Source organism: Aedes albopictus, chromosome 3 (genome assembly GCF_035046485.1).
Source record: "Aedes albopictus strain Foshan chromosome 3, AalbF5, whole genome shotgun sequence".
In the NCBI taxonomy this organism is placed as follows: Eukaryota; Metazoa; Arthropoda; class Insecta; order Diptera; family Culicidae; genus Aedes; species Aedes albopictus.
Genome location: NC_085138.1, coordinates 448,657,133 through 448,677,978, shown reverse-complemented (window position 1 = coordinate 448,677,978; position 20,846 = coordinate 448,657,133). Strand labels below are relative to the sequence as shown.

The 20,846-nt window shown below is 34.4% G+C and overlaps 1 protein-coding gene across 2 annotated transcripts in view; it reads right to left on the bottom strand.

The window, feature by feature from the left end:
- LOC109407538 (roundabout homolog 3) overlaps positions 1-12,480 on the bottom strand; it is a 52,954-nt gene extending 40,474 nt beyond the window's left edge. Inside the window, exons 1-2 of one of the 2 annotated variants that reach the window (XM_029864580.2) lie at positions 12,174-12,480; positions 11,206-11,773 (exon numbers count right to left, since the gene is read on the bottom strand). In XM_029864580.2, coding sequence (XP_029720440.1) covers positions 11,206-11,284 — 79 coding nt within the window. In that variant the 5' untranslated portion in view covers positions 11,285-11,773; positions 12,174-12,480. Of the gene's footprint in view, positions 1-11,205 lie in introns of both variants that reach the window. The other variant, XM_019701143.3, reaches the window with a different exon arrangement.
- Between the last annotated feature and the right edge of the window lie 8,366 nt (positions 12,481-20,846).

Sequence of the window (20,846 nt, the reverse complement as noted above, 5' to 3'; positions counted from 1 at the left end):
CCCTTGGGGAATTCCTGAAGAAATCCCTGGAGAAATACCTGTAGGAATTTCTGAAGGTGTCCCTGAAGGAATTCAAAAAGATATCCCAGATTCTTTGGTTATTAGAATATCGTTTATTTGATATAGATATATGGTGGATCTTTTTTTTTTGTGCCGGTCACGGTATTACCTTATGGAGCAGTGGTTTGATTTTGTTTTACCTAGAAGCGTACCGATTGTAATAGACTTGAAAACATCTTATCTTTATCAAACAAATGAATAAATGTAAAAGGTGTACTTTGTATGAGTAGATTAAATTTGTATGAGATGTACATGATGAAGTGAAGAATTAGCACTGATTAAAATTCACAGAAATAAAAATTATGCGGTTAGTGGAACAGCATGTAGAACAAGCTTTGAAACTCGTTGTAGATAGAATGTAGGCTGAAGTTCAGAGTAGGTAGACTGAGTAACTTCCTCCAGTTGAAAACATCCATCTACTTAGTTTTTCAATTGAAGAGCCCCTGATTCCTGAACAATCTTAACTACATAGCAGGAGATCATAGCAGTCTATGCGTGCGTGTGGGTGTGGTTTTGAATCGTATGTCGCGATTATTTTCGTCTCCGCTTGATTACCAGTTCCGGTCGAAAAGTGTAGAATTAGCAATAGTTAAGATGCACAAAACTAAAAATTAAAAAAAAAGTTCCGGTCGAATGGAAAAATGCCTGGTGAAAGTGTGGAATGTGTGATGGTAAAATCCAACAGAATTTCAAAGAAAAAGTGCTTGTTGATCTAATTGTCTGCAATATTGTGCGGGCAGCCTTTGCTGCTGGATCGTGTGGCACTCACAAGAAATTGAAGATTATTGATGACATAATCCATACATACTGGTGTATTGAATTGAAACACGGGAAGTTTCTTCGTCCGAGAAAAGTGATGAAAGCATTGAAGAAGTTTCGCCTTCCGAAAAAATCTACCGTTAACAAGCCGGAGCAAATGATTCGGTTGACACTGCTGCGTTTAGAAGAGTTATTTGAGCACTGAATTATCTCTTCAAATTCTTCGGATCAAGAATTTCAGTCTTCAGGTGGTATTACAAAAGATAAGAAAATTGGTCGCAGTGATAAGTTACCCGATTAGAAAGGCATAAAAAAACATAACAAACATAACGTAATTATATCAGCGGTTGATATTTATATCAAGGTTTGTTATATTTACAGTGTATCAAACAATTGTCCGTACAGTAATTTTTTTGTCAAAATATTTTTTCATTTAAATGTTTATAACTTTTGTATACATCAATAAAAAACGCTGAAATTTTGACTAATTATAACCCATATATTAAAGCTCCATTGGTAAAATTTTGAGCGAGATCGAATAAGTTTTCTGAAAGTTATAGAACTTTTAGCAAAACTTGAAAGATTTTTGAACACATTTTGAAAACATTACATCTTAATATGTACTTGATGAAACCTTTTCATTTTTTTTTGTGTCAGCTTATACCTGGAGCAGCTTTCATATGCAGCTTTGTTTGAGGTTTTATATTCACTACAAAAAATATGAAAAATCTGTATATGTTCAGAGTGCCATTTGGAAATTTATCATATTTTGATCAATTAAAGTGTAGAGGGTTTTCATCTTTTTTAAACTCTCTTATTGCAATATTTTTATACAGGACCTACTAAACTACATATGAAGAGTAGGTCCTATGGATTTTTCGTTCAGTTAACGCACTTTTATTGGTGGAAAACGTTTGGCAGATTATATGTTCAAAATATGATAAATTTTTAAAATTCGTCAACTACATAAGCACATTTTTCATATTTTTTGTAGTATATATAAAACCTCAAACATAGCTGCATATGAGAGCCCTAGGTATAAGATGTAACACAAAAAAAAATGAAAAAAAATCATCGAGTACATATTAAACAATAATGTATTAAAAATGTGTTAGAAAATCTTATAAGTTTTACTAAAAGTTCTAGAACTTTCAGAAAACTTATTCGATATCGCTCAAAATTTTACCAATGGAGCTTTAATATATGATTCATGACTGATCAAAATTTCAACGTTTTTGATTGACGCATAAAAAAGTTAAAAACTTTTAAATGAAAAATTATTTTGACAAAAAAATTGCTGTACGGACAATTGTTTGATACACTGTAGATACAATAGTTGGAATCGGTCTGAAAATAAGTTTGTATTCTATCATAATTATAACACAGTTAGTTACAATAAATTAAAATGTTATTTGATGATCTTTATATCAACACTATGACAAATTCAGATATAGTGTTTAAAACGCCGTGTGTAACTAATCAATATATTTGGTTAGTATTTAGTGTTGATTTAGTGCTTAAATTAGCCGCTCTAAGGTACCATCGTGCTTTAAAAAAAATCACAATTTTTGACGTGCTTCATTACATGGACTACCTAGAATGTTTATGTCTTCATCAAATTTTTACATTGAGTCAATGACTCTCAAATGGTGGAAAGTGAGGCACGCAATTCCATCATGATCCTAGAATTCATATGTTCAACAAAGTTGTTCATAATTCTTGGAGTTCTCGAATGTTGTAAAATTTGCACAATTTCACTGCTACGAACTTTTTGATATGTTAAATCTAATTATTCTGATGCCCTAGAAAGCTTGGATCTTCAGCGAAGCTGTCGAGAAATCCTTGGCTCTCAAGTTGTGGAAAATGTTGTATGTAATTAAACAGCTACGTGGCGTTTACATTTTGAATATAGGATTCTGCACATGTCTTAGAGATTATCTTTTTTATGTAGTAGTTCTTCTAGGGATTTCACAAGGAATACTCGAAGAGCTTTCTCGATGATTGCTACTTGAATTCGCACTGATGATCCTCCAGGCATATATTTAAATATTTCTCCAAAATCTCTAAAAGAGATTGCCCGTGGAGTTGCTTTAGAAATTGTGATTAGATATTCCTTCAGCCATTTCTCCAAGGATTTCTTTAGGAAAGCCTCCGAAAGTTCCAACAAGAAACGCTCTAAAGATTCATACGGCAATACATTCAAGGATTCTTTTAGGAATTCCTCTAATGATTTTTTTTTCTGAAAATTTTCTAAGAAGTCCTGCAGGAATTTCTGCAAAAAATCCTTAAGAATTTCTTCCGTGTATTCTTCCAGGTAATCCTTTAACAATTCCTCCACGGTTTTTTCCAGGGATTTATTATGAATTTCTCCAATGCCCCAAGGATTTGTTGAAAAATTATTTATGCAAGGAGATCCCCACAAATTCTTCCAATGTATCTTTCACAAATTCCTCTGAAGATTCTACCAACATTTCCTCCGAGGATCCCCTTTCGTAAATTCGCAACTATTACATCAAGATTTTTTCTATTCAAAATTCTCTCCTAACGATATAATAAAGTGTACCTTCATTGATCATTTTAAATATTTCTCCAAGTATTCAATCGAATATTTATCCAAGAGCCCTCTCAGAAATTGCTCACAGAGTACCCTGAGAAATTTCTTAAAGGTTTCTGCAGAAATTCCTCCTTGATTTCGTTGTGCATCTTCATGCCTAACGATATACAAATGCAAAATGGTCATTGGAGAAAAATCTCTTGGTTAATAACTGCGGAATCGCTAATAATGCTAATAATTCATCAAGTTTTGGTTTTGTCCCAGTTGGGACGTTATGCCAATTTCTTTAGAAATTCTTGCACTTGATTTATTTAGGTACTTCCCTCAAGGAGCTTCAGAAAACTCCCAAGGATTCTTTCTAAATTTTTCTCATGTATTTTTCCAAGAATTCCCCCAATGTGTATTTTAGAGATGCTTCCATTGGCAACTTCTTCAAAGATTATTCCAGGAACTTTTCCACCAAGCATTCCCTTTGGAAAACCTACAAGAATTTTTTTTAGAAATTCTTCCGAAAATTCCAGCAGGTAATGCTCTATGCATTCTTCCGGAATACATGCAACATTCTGTTTTGGAATTATCCTTGGAATCATAACTCAACCGGTTATAATTTTCTAATTACTGATTACTGATCGGGTCACCAACATGGTGAGATTGCTCCTTTTATATTTCAACATGGATTTATTAGAAACTAATATTTAAATTTGTATGTGTAAGGGTAGATGACATTTTTGTACAATCGGGGAGCGATCATCATTTCTTTCTCGTTTCAGAGAGCGAACAATGGCGCTCAAGCCTAGGATATTGAGCCTGAGCACAAAGAATAAATACCTGTGTCCCATCACAGGTAAAGATATACATATGTACCAACTTTCTTAACGTCTCAGTTCTTAACTTCACCAGTTCAATCGATTCGGTACCTCGGTGGGCTTCGTAACCATGCGGTTAGCGGCGGCAGTCGTCTAGGCGTATCGTAAGCCTCAAAGTGTGGGTTCGATTCCCGTTCCAGTCGGTGAAAACTTTTCATCAAACGAAAAATTCATCACTGGGCCACTGCACAGTGGGAAAAATCGACCCAAAAAACGGATCTTTTAACGCCGCTGGTTTCGGTACGTGAAGTTGACCATTTCTGACGTAAAAAAATACGAGGAATCGATTTTTGCTAATTTCATTCACCGCACGGCACGGAAAGTGGTCCATTTTGCCCCATTTCGCCCTTTTTTCATACAAAAAGAGAATTAAAATGTACTTTCAAACAATTAACACGACTGTAGATCATTGACAATTGCTGCAGGTGCAATAAGAAGTTTATAGGAATCATAAGAATACATGAAAGATCCTTTTAAATGCTTATTTTGCCCTATATGCCCCAACAACTGTCGGATATTCACAATTTTTCCTAATTATGAATAGATTTTTAATGTTACTGACTTAAAGTTGATTTGTTTGGCATAAACAAAAAGCGGTAGATCGTTTATCATCAAAATAATCTTCGGGAGTTGTCCAATTTGCCCCATTTTGCCCTATTTCATGAAAAAATGAGATTTATAATGTTTTTATGAAAAACAAATACTGCTATGGAACGTTGAAATTAGTTTTAGGTGCAATAGGAAGCTAACAGTTATCATGCGTATATATGAAAGATATTTTCCCTATTTTACCCTACATGCCCCTAAAACTGCTGGATAATAACATATTTTGTATGATTATGTAATGTCGCTGGATGCAAAACATGAAGCCCTGGGTCATTTTGGATGCATACAAATGCGGTTTACCGATTAATACTACAGTTATTCTCGGAATGGTATATATATATATAGCTGTCAATTTTACCCCAATTTGTCCTGATTTTGTCATGTAGTGAATAAATCAATTTGCCCTGATTTTTTGTCAAGTAATGAATAAATTAATTTTCCTTATTAGCATTGGTACTGAAACCAATCTTATCAAAAATACATATATATATGAATTTTTCTATAATTTAAGCTTTTGATGGGGAACTAAGGGCATAATAAGCATTTTATAAAATATGTCAAATATGCGCTAAACTGATTAAATGAGGCGTCTCAAAGAAAATTATATATATTTAAGATGCCCCATTTAATCAGTTGTGTTCATATTTGCCACAAATTAAGATTAGGGTTAATGCTTATTATACCCTGTATTCCCCAACAAAATCATATGTTTTAACTGTCCTTTCGATTACATTGGTTTCAGTAACAAAAGTTCATCGGTTTGGACACAAGCAAATGGGGGAAATCAATTCATTCATGAGGCGACAACAAATCAGGGCAAATTGGGGTAAAATGGACAGCTATTTGTACCCTCCCGTGAATGATTCTAAACCTTATCGATAAACCGTATTTGTATATATAAAAAATGATCTAGGATTTCATGGATTGCAACCAGTGACATTACAAAATAATAGAAAAAATGTTATCATCCAGCAGTTTTAGGGGCATGTAGGGCAAAATAGGGAAAATATCTTTCATTTATGCGCTGTTAGCTGTTAGCTTCATATTGCAACTAAAACTAATTTCAACGTTCCATTACAGTATCTGTTTCTTATAAATGCATTTTAAATCTCAATTTTCTATGATAATAGGGCAAAATGGGGCAAATTGGACAACTATTGAAGATGATTCTGGTGATAACAGATCTAGCGCTTTTTGTTTATGCAAAAAAAAAAGAAAATCAAATCAGTAACATTAAAAATCCATTCATAATCATGTAAAATTCACAATTTCCAGCAGTTGTTGGGGCATATGGGGCAATATAAGCATTTAAAAGGATCTTTCATATATGTTTATGATTTCTATTAACCTCTAATTATACCTGCAGCTATTTTCAATGATCTACAGTCGTGTTAGTTGTTTGAAAGCACATGTTTATTCTCTTTTTGTATGAAAAAAGGGCAAAATGGAGCAAAATGGACCACTTCCCGTGCCGTGCGGTGAATGAATTTAGCACCAATCGATTTCTCGTACTTTTTTACGTCAGAAATGGTCAACTTCACGTACCGAAACCAGCGGCGTTAAAAGATCCGTTTTTTGGGTCGATTTTTCCCACTGTGGCACTGGGTGTTCTGTGCTGTCCGTTGTCTAGTGTAAGTAGTGTGTTCAGTATATGCAGCCTCTGGCTGAAGCCGGTGTGAATTGTTTTCAAATCTCATTCCCCTGATAACGAAACAGTTGGTAGGTTGTCCTCATTTCTTCAATCATCAAATTCGGAAAATTGAAAAAATCTCGCTTGTTGTATTCAGCATTCTGCATTACCTTTGTATCAATTAGTCTGCACAGTGGGCCAGGCGGTTTGAATATTTGTATCATATTGGTATTTCCAGGATGCTTTTATTGAAAAGTATTGACTGGCTGTGCATTGTGCAAACACTACTACACAATTGAAAAGCATTTGAAGTTTGAAAACTCGTTTTCATGTAAAACTTTGAAATATCGCCGTAGCTTGAAAAACTCGAGATCATCTCGAAACTTTCACAGATTGATTTACACGTCAATACATAACCGTACTAATACGTTTACTACAAATTGTTCAGTTCTGTGTTACAGGGTACCGTCGTTGGGAGTATAGGTACAATGGGTCATATGGGCGAGATTGGGTCAAAACATTTTTTGAAATATCTCATCAAATATTGTGAATATCGAATCAAAAATTTTATGGTGTCATTCTCGTAGTTGTTAGCAATCCCTGTCAAAAAAAATCGGTTTCTAGAGCAATTAGTTAATTTTTGATAAATCATCGAAAAAAGCTTGAAAATAAGGCCTCTAAAATACCACTTTTAAGGCTCGCGAATAGGTTAAGAATATATTATACTATTGGTTAGTAGTATCAACCTTGACTAGAACTTTATTAAAATGTTTTGTTGTCAATGCGGAACAAATTATGTTCCCTTGACCCATTCTCGCCCCCTCGTAGGGGTGAGAATGGGTCAATTTTCATACACTTATAGTTTTAAGGGAAATCAACGAAATCCAATGTTTTTCACCATTGGTGCATGCATTACCAAAGATCATATACCAGTGATCGTAGGACTTTTTCATGCAAAGCAGCAAAAGTTTTTGAACAATGAATGTAGGAGTACGCATTTTTTGACCCATTCTCACCCCCAACGACGGTACACAAATCCATGATGGGACTGAATGCGGGTACTTCCAATATGGAACACTCATTATTTGGCATTGACATAAAAATTCACAATATTAGTGTTTTTTTTTGGAAGTACACTGAAAATCATTTAGGTTATTCATAACGTTAACTAAAAAGTGATGAAAAGTCAATTAGGAATGTTATGCGTACAATAAGCACTAGAATGGAATAGAATAGAATTAAGAGTTGCAGAACAATGTTAAAGGAGTCTGATTCTGAAAATCGAGCCCCGTACAAAAATCGGACGGACACTGCCCGGATAAAAACTAACCTTAGGGTGTTTGGTGAAAACTATTCCTGCACCATACAGTGTACCAGCTACAATAAAGTGTATTGTAATGGAATGGTTCACTAAAAGTTTTGCACATTGTAGTTACTATACATTTACATCCGATCATTATGTATCAATATATTATACTGTTTTTCTTACGTTTGAACCATTCACTATTCCTAAATATTATTTTTCCATGCATTTTTAATTATTTATTCAGCTTTATTTTTTTTCCGTGCTTTGTTTTGTTGATGCTCGTGACTTTTTTAATGCATAGGAAAGGAAAGAGGAAAAAGTGAATAAGTTGAGACATCAATTTAAAGTCAATCAAATGTTCAAATAAATGGAAAACCAGGTGTGCTAAGGACTGCAGATCCAAGAGATATGGCGAGCTAGAGGTATGTAGAGTGCGATGAGAGGAATACAAATGTTGGTCAACCCGGAAAGACGCAGATCAGTTATTCACCGAAAATCAGTGGATGAGTTCAACACTATTATTTCTGTATTTGCATTTAGAGGAGTTTTCTCCCCTTCTCTCATGTGAACTTGCCTTCGATCACAACCGAATCAAACGCGATTCACGAAATTTATCTTTGATGTAGAGCCATCTGTAACATATGGACTGGAATGGACATTAAAACGACTTCTAATAGGGGAGACTGAGGAGACTTGATCCCTGGGGAGACTTGTTCCCCCCATATTTGCTCGGAATCAAAAACATTTTTCTTCTAGCATAATTTTTCCAAAACTACTCCTGGACAAACGACTATGTTTTGGCTACAAGTGATTTCGATTGTACATTGCATTATTTTTTAACCGCTGATGGTTTGTTTTTAGTCCTTCAGAAATCTTTTAGGTGATTCCGAAAAATCTCAATAACTTTGTGAAAATTGAACCAAATCGAGTCAAAATTTCACAGCACATAGTTTAAATAAAATACTTTCAAACTTATTTATCCAAATAAGGGTGTTGTTAACACATTTTAATTAATTCAGCTTAGTATACACAACAGTGACATGGGGAGACTTGATCCCTCCTGGATTACACACACATTATACATGTGAAAAATCAAATTCTATTCGGAAGCCTCTATTTACTTGGAATTCTAGTCTATTCAACGATAAAATGTGTCAGATAATTATAACTTTAGTACAAACCAAGAAAAGGGGGATCAAGTCTCCCCATTTTGAAAATACGGCATATCCTTAAAAATTTAAGGAAATCTTACAATTTCAAACATTCCATATTCATCGAAAATGCAAGAATACTCGAAAAGAAAATGAATAGGAAGACTCTGGAATTATTTTCCCTTTAAATAAACCATGTGCTCAAAGGGGGATCAAGTGTCACCCATTTTTGAAAAATACATCATAAGACATCCCTCCATAAAAACACAGTTTTGAAAACTTTAACAATAATTTAAAGGCCTTCTGTTGTGTATTAACTTGCAATAGATGTTTACCTGCCATTTTGTACCGAAATCGGATCTAGTTTTATGTATTTTCTTAAAGTTTCAGGTAAATTAAGAAAAAGGGATCAAGTCTCCCCAGTCTCCCCTATAGGTTCGTCTGCGGGTTCGCTTTTTTACCTAACTTGTATAATATTATGAATCGAACCTGACAGTTTTCTCATGAGCTGTTATGTATTTCAAACTTTAGTTAAACAGGTGCCTCAATATTGCAATAAAGGTTAAGCACGCTGTAATGATACTTTGTACCTCGTCACCAACTTCATGCAACTACATTAGTGGTCTAACACTTTAGCGCGCTCGGCATAGTTCCATCATGCCGCTCAAAGTGTTGCCACAAATAATGCTTAGTTTGCAAAACCCGGTTATCTGACTGGTGGGGCATGGGAGCCTAAGCTTCAACTGTTAATGCAATCAGAGACTCCTCAGGTGGACGATCCTACGACGGGTATGACGGGTTATCCAAGACGCTCTGGAGAATTGCCAAAGCACATTGTAATGTTGCACTACGCACTATCAAAGCTAGTTCTATTTAACATTATTTTCAGGTTCGTTTGGCTAGAAAGCCTGAGTGCCATTAACAGGAGCAAAATGACAAGATAATATGACATTATATGGCTTATGTAATGTAAAATGATACAACATAACAGAGATGAACCATTTCAAAACCATTTGATTAAATGTATAGCCGGTAGTGGAATTACAATTAAAAACAGTATATTTATGGTACAATAAAATTGTTTGAAACCAAACATGTACCATACAATGTACGGTATATTCAAACCCACGTATCAGTGTTTAGTACAATTCATTTACGATAAAATGTATGGTTTTACAAAAATATATATATGGAGAAAAATATTTTTTTTGCATTGTTACGATACTTAACAACCTGTTAATATATTGTAAAAATCTTATTTACAATTCACTGTATGGTGTCTACATTACATCTTATTGTTTTTGTATTTTTATTTTTACAATGTTGTCTATTATACAAATATGGTTCTAAATAGTACTGTTACAATGCAACGTTCGGTTTTTCTACTGTATTTTTTATTCGGGTGTAGCAACAAAATCCACAAATTATTGACACATTGTTCCGCTTCTGACTACCAAATAATTACAAGTACGCCACTGTGGTATTGTTTAACAATGATGCAAAAAATAAGATTCATCATCTTTTTAATAACATTTCCTGATACCTGGTACATATGTAAGTGTAGAATTAGCAATAAGTTAAAATACACAAAAAAACTAGTAAAAGATGATACATATATGCGGAACAAGAATACTTTAGATTAGTAGGTAAGACAGAAAGTAGAATAAGCATTAGAAATTAGTTGTTAATTAACGTAAAAAGTAAAAAATAAACATCTTCGAAGTAGAAAACATCATCCTACTTAGTCTTTCATCTGAAGAGCCAATGAACATGCCAGATAAGGCGTTCAGGTACATTCATTGAATCTCATCATCTCCCCCACCCACCAAAATCAACGAAACATTGTCTTCCATAGAAGAATTCTTTTTGCACTGCTTTTCGACTTAATTCATGCCTCGTTTTTGTCCTTTTTTTTTTTTTGTTTTGTCATACATTTTCAAAGCACACCGATAAAATATCGATTTTCGGCGCTCTCCGGCTCACTGAGGCTGTGTGTACCCACTACTTATGTGCACCCCACATCTCGCTCGCTTGAAATCCCCCCTTTCACTCCGGACGGGAGTCATTGGGCGGAAAATTTGCCGTGTTGCGAGCTGAGACGATCGACGGCGGCTTTCGCGGAAATGAGCTCTTGCCAAATTGTTCCCCCCTCAGGCCAACCGAAGCGCAAACAAAGTCAGGTTTTCCGAGTTGTCAGAGTCGATGTCGATGCGGCGGCGATGGTGGGCTTTGAAATTTGTGGGAAATGTCTACTCCCTTCATAGTTTCATTACCTTCGACTGGATTATATAAACCGCTGAGGATAATTGTGCTGAACAGGGCAGACACCAGCAGGCTCGAACATTGATCCATATTTCCCTTTTGTTGTTGTTGCTGGTGTTCGCTTGTTGTACTAAATGGTATTGTACTGCTCCGGCTTTTTCTCCTTGAATGTGTTTTACTTTTCAGTCGAGGAAATGCACTGGTTTCGCCTATTTTTTTCTTCCTGCTTTATCGCTTTCACTATATTTTTTGTTTTCACTTGAGATATGTAGGATACTGGATTTTTTTTGTAAACTTTTCATTCGTTTTTTTTTCTTCAACCTACTATAGGGTGTGAATGGGGGATTTTTCTTTTTCTTCTTCTTGGATGATTTTCGTTTCCACTTTGTGCACTTTTTGATTCAAAAGCAATAGCTTTTTACCATTTTTTGTCGATCATTCGCCATAATTAGCCAAAAACGTGAAGAGTCGTATCGATTGAAACACCCGGAAAATAGTCACACGCATCACAATCGGGGAAAAGGGTTCAAGGAAAGATTCACAGTGGAGACACATTGGAAAATCCAACAAATGGACGGGCTGCCAAAAAGTAGACAAAATTTTATCCAGGAAAATCTGCCCGTCAGCTCTTCAAACTTTTCACCATTTTTTCTCACACCATCTCGTCGCACGGAAACTGAATTTAGAATTGATACACACCGATGGAAAAAACTATCTAGTGAAAAGACACCCCAACAATATGCTTCTGCTGAACAACATTTGCCCTTTTTCCATCACACTTGCCCAAACCGTCGCACTTCCACCGCACCATCCCAATCGATTCTTCTCACTGCATTCAAACGGGAGATAGGCAGAACAAAAAATGAACGAAACTTTTCCTCTGCGACTGACTGCTGCTGCTGTATATTGCTGTATGTGGACAAATTAGCTGCCCAAGACCCAAAATTTTCCACATGGAAATTGTCGCTTTCGAACGCACCTTAACAAACGAACAACACCAAACCGTTACTCCGACCGAGTTCTCGCGCACTTGGGGACATTTTTTGGGACCCAATCGATGGTGGAAAAGTGAAAAATCGTCCTTCGAAGAAAACACTCCCAAAACACAACATGTACCCTCTTTTTCGCAGTCAAAATTATTCTACGAACGAAACATGAACCAACATACACTGGAAGGTCCCTTTCGTCTATATGCGCACGTATAGGAATAAAGGAGGGTTCCATCATGATTCAAAGCGAACCACGTCGTGGTGGTGGTTGTGTTTCATCGTCATATCTACAATCTCGCCACCAACAACCGAGACTGGCAGAGGCAAATATGAAATATACAACATCGTTCAGCATAGAGTGGGGTCTCTGCCGTTGAGCGTCGATGTTTGTGTGAGACAGTTGGTTCCATAAACATTATGCTTGACATACTGAATAAAAACATAAAACGACCATGGTATATCTCGACAATGTAGGTTTGACTCCACTGACAGTGGTGTTGCCAGTTTCACACATTTTGGAATGGTAGGTTTAAATTTTAACCTAATTTTCCTAAGGGTCCATTTAAGACAAATATTTGGCCAAACAAGCCCAACAAATGACCAACACAATGTGAATCATGGCAACCTTGGATAAATGTCGGACTACACTGCCAAATATATTTGCAGGTCTAATGTACTCTTAACTAGTCTAATCTACACATGCACAGTAGGCTCCGGCTAATTTTGAAAGTTTGTTGAAAACCTGGAATTCGTGAGCTGTTCTGGATTCAAATGACATAAAAGGAGAAACCTCTGAGTTTGAGCCAAAAGTATTAAAATTTAGAGGTGACGCAAACGCATCAAAGTTAAATTTTCGAGTAATAAAAAGGTGCTTTCACTTTAGGTGTCATAACTTTTTTTTAATTTTCAACCGATTTTCTATCTTTTTTTTTATGAATCTCTTTAAAACCAATTTAAATTGTTCGAATAAACTTGCGTTTTTTAAATTTTCTTTTCTTTTTTTTACTAAAAAAATATCATTAGTGCCCGATAAACCGCTTGCCCAATTTTGAATCTTTTGGCATGCTTTTGTAGATGTTTTTTTTATTGTCTGAATGTGTCCTGAATAAATTATTCGATCATTTTTATGATACTTTTCACTAAAAACAGTCAAAACATGCCTTAAAACTTTTTTTTTTCATGTAAATTTGGATTTTAAGATGATTTGTTGGAAGTTTTCACACAACATCAGATAATTAGCATCATATTTAGGGATATGGAACACAGTGGAAGAAGGTCGGAAAACGGGAAACGTCCCATTTTACCCATTTTGCCCTTTTATGCACTATTTTAATGAATAACATAATAAAGAAGTGAAGATAAACCTCTGCGCCGATATACATAAAAAAAGTTCAATACTATAGCAGAGGTTGTTCTCAATTGAAGTTGAACATTGTCGTGTTGTGTAGTCAACGTAATGCCCCATTTTGCCCCATCTACTTATCAAGTATGTAAAACTAGTTTTTTCATAGATTTTCAAGCTATCTTCGATGTTTCCATGTTAATCATAGTAATCATGTTGAAAATACAAAAGAAAAACAAACGAGATAGAATTGATATCCGCCAGAGCACGTGATGTGGCCTATTTTGCCCCAACTATCCCTAATTTTCATGTTTCGGCGCAAAATTTAATAAAAAAGCCTTGAAGATCTGAATGTATGGAAAATGTTTACCATTTTAGCAAAGATGATCCACAACAAGGTTGAAACATTTTCATGTTGCCCAGTGATCAATAATGTCCCATTTTGCCCCCTTATTCCTTAAAATGTATTGAAGTTAGTTTTTTGTCATAAGCTTTCAAACTGTTTCTGATATTTTCATGTAAATCATAGCAAATTGGTTTACACCATGGAACAACTAGAGAAGTGACCTATGTTGCCCAAGTCACCCTAATTTTCTTGTTTCGTTGCAAAATGTGAGCAAAAAGCATATGATGATCTCCACGGATGATCTACATCTATGAAAAACGATCAGTATTTTAGCAAAGATAATTAACAATGAGGGTTAAGGTGGCCCACACTTATATGTAAAACAAAAATTTCGAAAAATGCCAAGTCCTAAATTAGTTGTTTTGGACTGCCAGAAGCTACGTTCAAAATTTGAGCAAAATCAATTAAGCCTAAGGGGGCGCTCAAAACGCTTGAAGTTTGTATGGGAAAACTTGGCCAAATGTAGTGTGCGCCACCCTAATGAGGGTGGAACATTTTCATATTTTGTATTTCAAGAACATTTCTCATTTTGTTCCATGTTGCTTGAATATTGTGAAAAACTAGTTTTTTTTATAAGTTTTCGATGTTTCCATGTAAATCAAAGAATTCATAATGTTAATAGTTTTGAGGAATTAGACAACTTTGATTTGAACCCTGGCAAAGAACAAGAAGTGACCTATTTGACCCCAATGCCTCTTTTTTCTCATGTTTTATAGTAAAATTTAACCACGAAACATATTAAATGTAATGTACTTTACTTCACGATAAGCTTCTATGGAAAAAGATGAAAAAAGGTTACTACTGTAGGGAGAGTAATTGAAATACGTGCGGTTCAGACTTGAACTGTCTTTATTCTGGCATAACTCAATTAAAATAAACACACCACGGCCAATACTACACTACAGTAACGTATGCATTAGACCTGTTCACTTTTTTTGACCTACCCGTGTCACATCAAATTATCAATCCACATGCAAAAACAAGTCTTCAGTCCAAAAATGAGCCAAATTGGTAAAGGTTTAGAGGTGTATCAAATCGATTTTGTGATTTTTCGAGCATTTTCACGAAAATGTACTCCAATATCCAAAAAATTGCACCGAAAAGGTACCAAAAACACCGTTAAAATATAGTTGGAATAATACTCTACAACTTTGCCGAAGACACTACGTTGTTTAAATTGCTTATTTCAAAGTTATTCAACAATTTTCGTTAAAAAATCGCGAAAAAATACAATATTTTTACGGTTTTTCATGTAAAAGTCATGTAAATTTACATTGTTTTAAGTGACTAAATTAATTAGCTATTTCTCCTATGTGTTACGAACATTTCGTCAATACATCATTTTAGAGTTGGAATTCGTTTTCATTGACTAATTATCAAAAGTATGTCACGTTGATACTAAAAATCGCATAGAGTTGCCAGCACAAAATTAAACAAAGTTACCCATGATTATAACGTCATTACATTTCTTTGTCGCATCTGCATCAGTTTCAATTTGGTGTAGATGGTTGAGCATGAGACTGCCGATTCGAAGATTCAAGGTTCGAGCCCTGGAATAGGATTTTTTGCGTTTCGATCCAGCTATAAGTTAATGAGACTACGCTTTGCATCTTATTGCAATTTGGCATCATAGCCTTGTTTCGAAACCGTAGAGTGCATAGTAAGAATGAAGTTTCCCTTTATCGTGTAGTTGTGTTGCTTGTGGATAGATAGATGGAAGTAACCTCCACAGTTGTATGATAAATTTTGCATCCAGAAGCAGTTCCATCATCGTATTGAATTGTTTTAGCTAAATTAATCGGTATCAAACAGATGTCCAATATTTCGTCCAGCTGATCTCGTCGACACGATTTCTTGTCAACAAGTAAACTAAATATCTAGCTAGTCCTGGAATGGGATTAATTGGCAGGTCCCGATCATCATTATTTGGGAGATTGCGTGTAAGCCATGGGCCATGGCTCATGGCAGATTCATCATCCTAACTGCTACAAAGAAAGAAAATAAAAGTTTATTATGTATTTGAGCTTGAACCTGGGACCTTATGATCCGCAGGCTCGAGTCTTATCATCTGCGCCATTTCTGATACTTGAATCAAAAGGCATTAGAATACGATGGCATGACGTCTTAATCATGGGTAACTTTGTTCTAATTCGTGCTGGCAACTCTACGCGATTTTTAGTATCAACGTGACATACTTTTGATAATTAGTCATTGAAAACGAATTCCTACACAAAAACAATGTATGGACGAAATGTCCGTTACACAAAGGAGAAATAGCTAATTAATTTAGTCACTTAAAATAATGTAAAATTACATGACTTTTATATGTAAAATCGTAAAAATATCGTGTTTTTTCGTGATTTATCTACTAAAATTATTGAATAACTTCGAAATAAGCAATTTAAACACCGTAGTGTCTTCGGCAAAGTTGTAGAGTATTGTACTAACTATATCCTAACGGTATTTTCGGCACCCTTTCGGAGCAATTTTCTGGATTTATGAGTAAATTTCTGTGAAAACGGTTAAAAAAACACAAAATCGATTTGATACACCTTTAAAGCTTTATCAATTTGGCTCAATTTTGGACTGAAGACTTGTTTTTGCATGTGGATTGATAATTTGATGTGTCACGGAGAATCGGAGAAAAAAAGTTTCAAAGTGAACAGGTCTAGTATGCATAAAAATAGTTATTTATGTAACGAGTTGCAAAATGATGATTTTTTCAGCACGAGTCATATAATTATTCAACGAGGCTTGCCACCTTATGGTACCGGTTCCTATTCCTATTTTTCGCAAGTTAATCAATGCTTTCGAAGTGTAATTTACATCAAAACGTGGAAATAAGGTTGGGTGCTACTGCATATGCCAAAAATTTTGTTAGAAAATTGTTCAAAACGGTAAAGAATATCGATAAATATGTGAAAAAAATGTTATCAACTACTTGGACAAGATCCTCACTTACTTTTTTTTAGAATATCTAGAGTCATATATTTTAATATAGGTTCTCTAAAATTGTCTGATAAATCTTCATAAAAATATGCCTTGTGCTTTTTTGAATGGTTCCTGGTCTTTTTGGTATTCATACATGTATAAGGATTCAAAATATAATCAAATTAAAAAAACCTTTTGTATGGGAAAATTTGGCCTTTTATTTTCATAAAAATCATATCTCAAAAACTAAAGAAACATACATCTCTGATTTTTTTTTACATGTTACGCCAAGTTTCCTGAACTTTCTGATATTCTCCTAACAAGCCCAGGTTAATCATCATGAACTTTCTGATAAAAATATAGAATCAGGGTACCTCTGTGATCCCGAGACCATAAAAACGTGAAAAAAACTAATATTTTTGCATATTTTTTGCACAAAAACACAATTTGGCCCATTGAACGTATTTTTCCTGAGAATTAGATTTTTTTTCTTTATTATTGTGTTTTTTAACTTTTAATGTTAGTTCAACACACATTGAGAACTAGAGTTCAATAGCTTTCAAAAAAAAAGAAGTGTCAAATCGGTTGGCTGGTTCAAAAGTTATGATTTTTTGAAAATTTTTAGTTTATAAAAACCTTGATTTTTAGGACCCTATTTGAAAATTGGTCGCCCTTATGACGAAATAAAAAATAAAAAAACCCACTAAATTTCACGATAATCGGAGTTGCACTAGGGTGCCTCTACAGGAAAAATATAGAATCGGAGCCAAAACTTCTTTTAGTATTTATTACAGCGTGTGTTCATGATAGGAACCTTATACCAGTTATGGCTACAACTCCGGTTCCTTTTCGCACTGTTTGCATGCATTCCTTATGGGATTAGCCATAACTGGTACTCTATGGCGAAAAAGGGTGCAAGGAAGCCGCAATTTTAAGGAAAATGATTTATTTCTACCATAATTCGAGCAAAATGTGGAGTTTAAATGAGTGCAGCCGTCTTTTGTGAACATGATCTGTTGTTCACAAAAACTGTCTTGTTGATTTACATCATTAAAGGGTGAAAAACAACTATGGCGAATAATTGGTACTATAGCCATAATTGGAACACTTACCCTTAACATATCAAAAAATTAGGAATGTTCATCAAGCTGTTTTTGAGCTACATTTTTTTTTTGAAAATTTCAAGTCTTGTGCGCATATACATAAGGTCATTCCTTGCATCTCCATCACTTTAAAAAAGCTGTTTATTTAACTTATTTTTGATTGTTTATTAATTCTAATATATTTATATTTGTATATGCATTATCGAAGCAAGTTTACCAAGAAAGTACGATTCTACTTATTTTTTTTTTTAAATTGAAACAAAAGGGCACGGTAAATAGATAGCCTAAAAATCAATGGTCTCCATTCACCGTGCCCCATGTCGCCCCATATAAGTAGAAAAAAAAAATGAAAATTTGAACATTCGTTTTTCTAATAAATCTTGCAAGTTATTACTTAAAATTAATATAAACGAAAAAAAAACTAACTTTGCTTGGTGGTTTTGATCATTTTCAAACAAAAAAAAAGGGGATCTTCTTATACGCGGTGAATGGTGACCTACCACGGAATCAGGCGACCTTCACATCCTCTACTAAATGTACTATATCACCATTTTTTGGGAAAAATTTTCTACTTTTGTGATTATTTCTTTTATTCTAACCTTTAATGAAGGCAACTTACAGCAACTTACCAATGCTCAGTGTAAATATTGGAGATTTTTCTAACGAAAATATGAATTTTTAAAAGTTGGTGTTGATTTGTATGTTACTTGTACATAACTGTTAACAAGCATCAATATTTTTCAGATTTTTTATCGTGCAATTCTATTCGGTACATGTTTTTGACCGTTGAAAATTTTTAACAAAATTGCATTTTGTGTAGATTTTTATTTTGTGGGGTATATGCATTAACCATGTACGTAAATTCCATATTTTAAAAAGTTGTAAAACTCGATATTGATGATGATGATGATGATGATGGTTTCCATTCATTGTAGCACGGTACTAAGCCCGATAGCAGTGGGCTGTCCATCCAATGTGATTTGATCAAGCAAAACATTATAATTATACAACCAAGATCATGCAATTATATATAGTGCAAGCACTTCACATTGGAGGATGCCCCAATGAATGTGAAAAAGAAGAAGCTGTCATTCTCCACATAAAAGTTATAATAAGAAGTTGGCATCTCCACTCTTCCCAACCATTATGTTTCGACTGACAGCTCTTATTTCCCTCCACTCCCAGAAATAGTTGTTTTATACCAAATGTTTTATGATATCAAAAAAATATCATATCATATTTTTCCCACATAACTTACCTATTTTTCTCGTTCATTCTTGCTAACATTGTTTATTCTGTAAAATAATTGTTTCTTTACCTAATTGATGAGAACCTATTTTGTTTGTTTTTTATGATAATTTATTTGGAGCAGGGAAAAGCCCCTGGGAGTGTAGCTTTTTTTGTTAATAATCCACTTCTCCCAAAGGCATAAAACCTGCTCTTCTTTTCAAAAATGATTATACAACTTCTACTCGCTTTTTTTTTACAAAATATATCGCTGTTTGACCCGTACATTTATCTCTATTTTTTATGACATCTTTTTCCAGTGTTTATATCTTTTTCCTCCTTGATTCTCATCGTCCGTCGATACACCTTCCGAAATTTCACTTTCTTCATTGTTATATATTTCTTCCGCTTTTCGTTTCAATTTCTCTTTGTCCATCGCAACTTCTTCCCATTCATCATTATCAATACTATCATATCTAATTAGGTCGTGCTCAAGAGATTTTCTCCACGTCAAACCTGGTCTACCTTCTTTTCTTTTGTTTAAATTTAGATTATATGCTAATTTCAAAGGATGTCCCTCTCCTCTTCTTTTGATATGTCCGAAGTAATTTATCCTTCCAACTCTCACTCTTCTATTTATTGTTTTTCCATTAAGTAACTTTCTTGCATTAAATTTCAAGGCAGAATCTTTCTTACAATTATTAAAAATATTTCTCAAGATTACTTTTTCATAATTAGCCATCGAAATTCTACTTTTTTTAGTCAATACCGCAACCTTAGTCCCGTATAACAAAGCTGGCGATAAAACTGTTATGTAAATCAGTTTTCCTAGCTCCCAAGATGGATGGAATCGTTTACAGAATTCTACTATTAATCTTGATGTTCTTAGAACATTGACTGATCTTAACCTGTTTGTTAACTTTCTGTTCAATGTGGCAGTCATACTAACACCTAAATATTTGATACACTCACATGTTTTATACATTTTACCGTTCAACATTATTTCCTTTGGTTGCAACTCCTTATTATTAGGATACCTGATTAAAATTTGACTTTTATCATGATTTATTTGAAGACCTACTTTATCCAATTCTATTTCTAACACCTTCAATATGTCTTCCAACTCCTTCAAATTACTTGCAATGATCAAAATGTCATCGGCAAAAGCTAATATTATTGGAATTTTTAAGATATCAATATCTATAAGCTTCAATTCCGGAATCTGTTGTGCTACCTTTCTTAATACGTCTTGTATTAGAAAATTGAACAGCTGTGGAGATAATGGACAACCCTGTTTTATTCCTTTCCCTCTTTTGTATTCCCTAGAATACTGATTTTGCCATAAAACTTTGGTAACTTCATCCTTCACACATAATAACACTCTATCTATTAATCTGGTGGGTACATTCAAGTTCATCAAAACTTCCCTTATATTTTGTATATTAACGGTATCAAATGCCTTTTTAATATCTAAAGCTAACACTACTAAGTCTTCTCCAGCATTCCAATATTCTTCCATAAGACGCCTAGCTATGAATATGTGGTCATCAGTAGATCTACTTCTTGTGAATGCAGCTTGATGCAATCCTGGCTCTCCCGCAAATTTATTTAACTGATTTGCTATCCATTTTGCATATATTTTGTACGCTACATT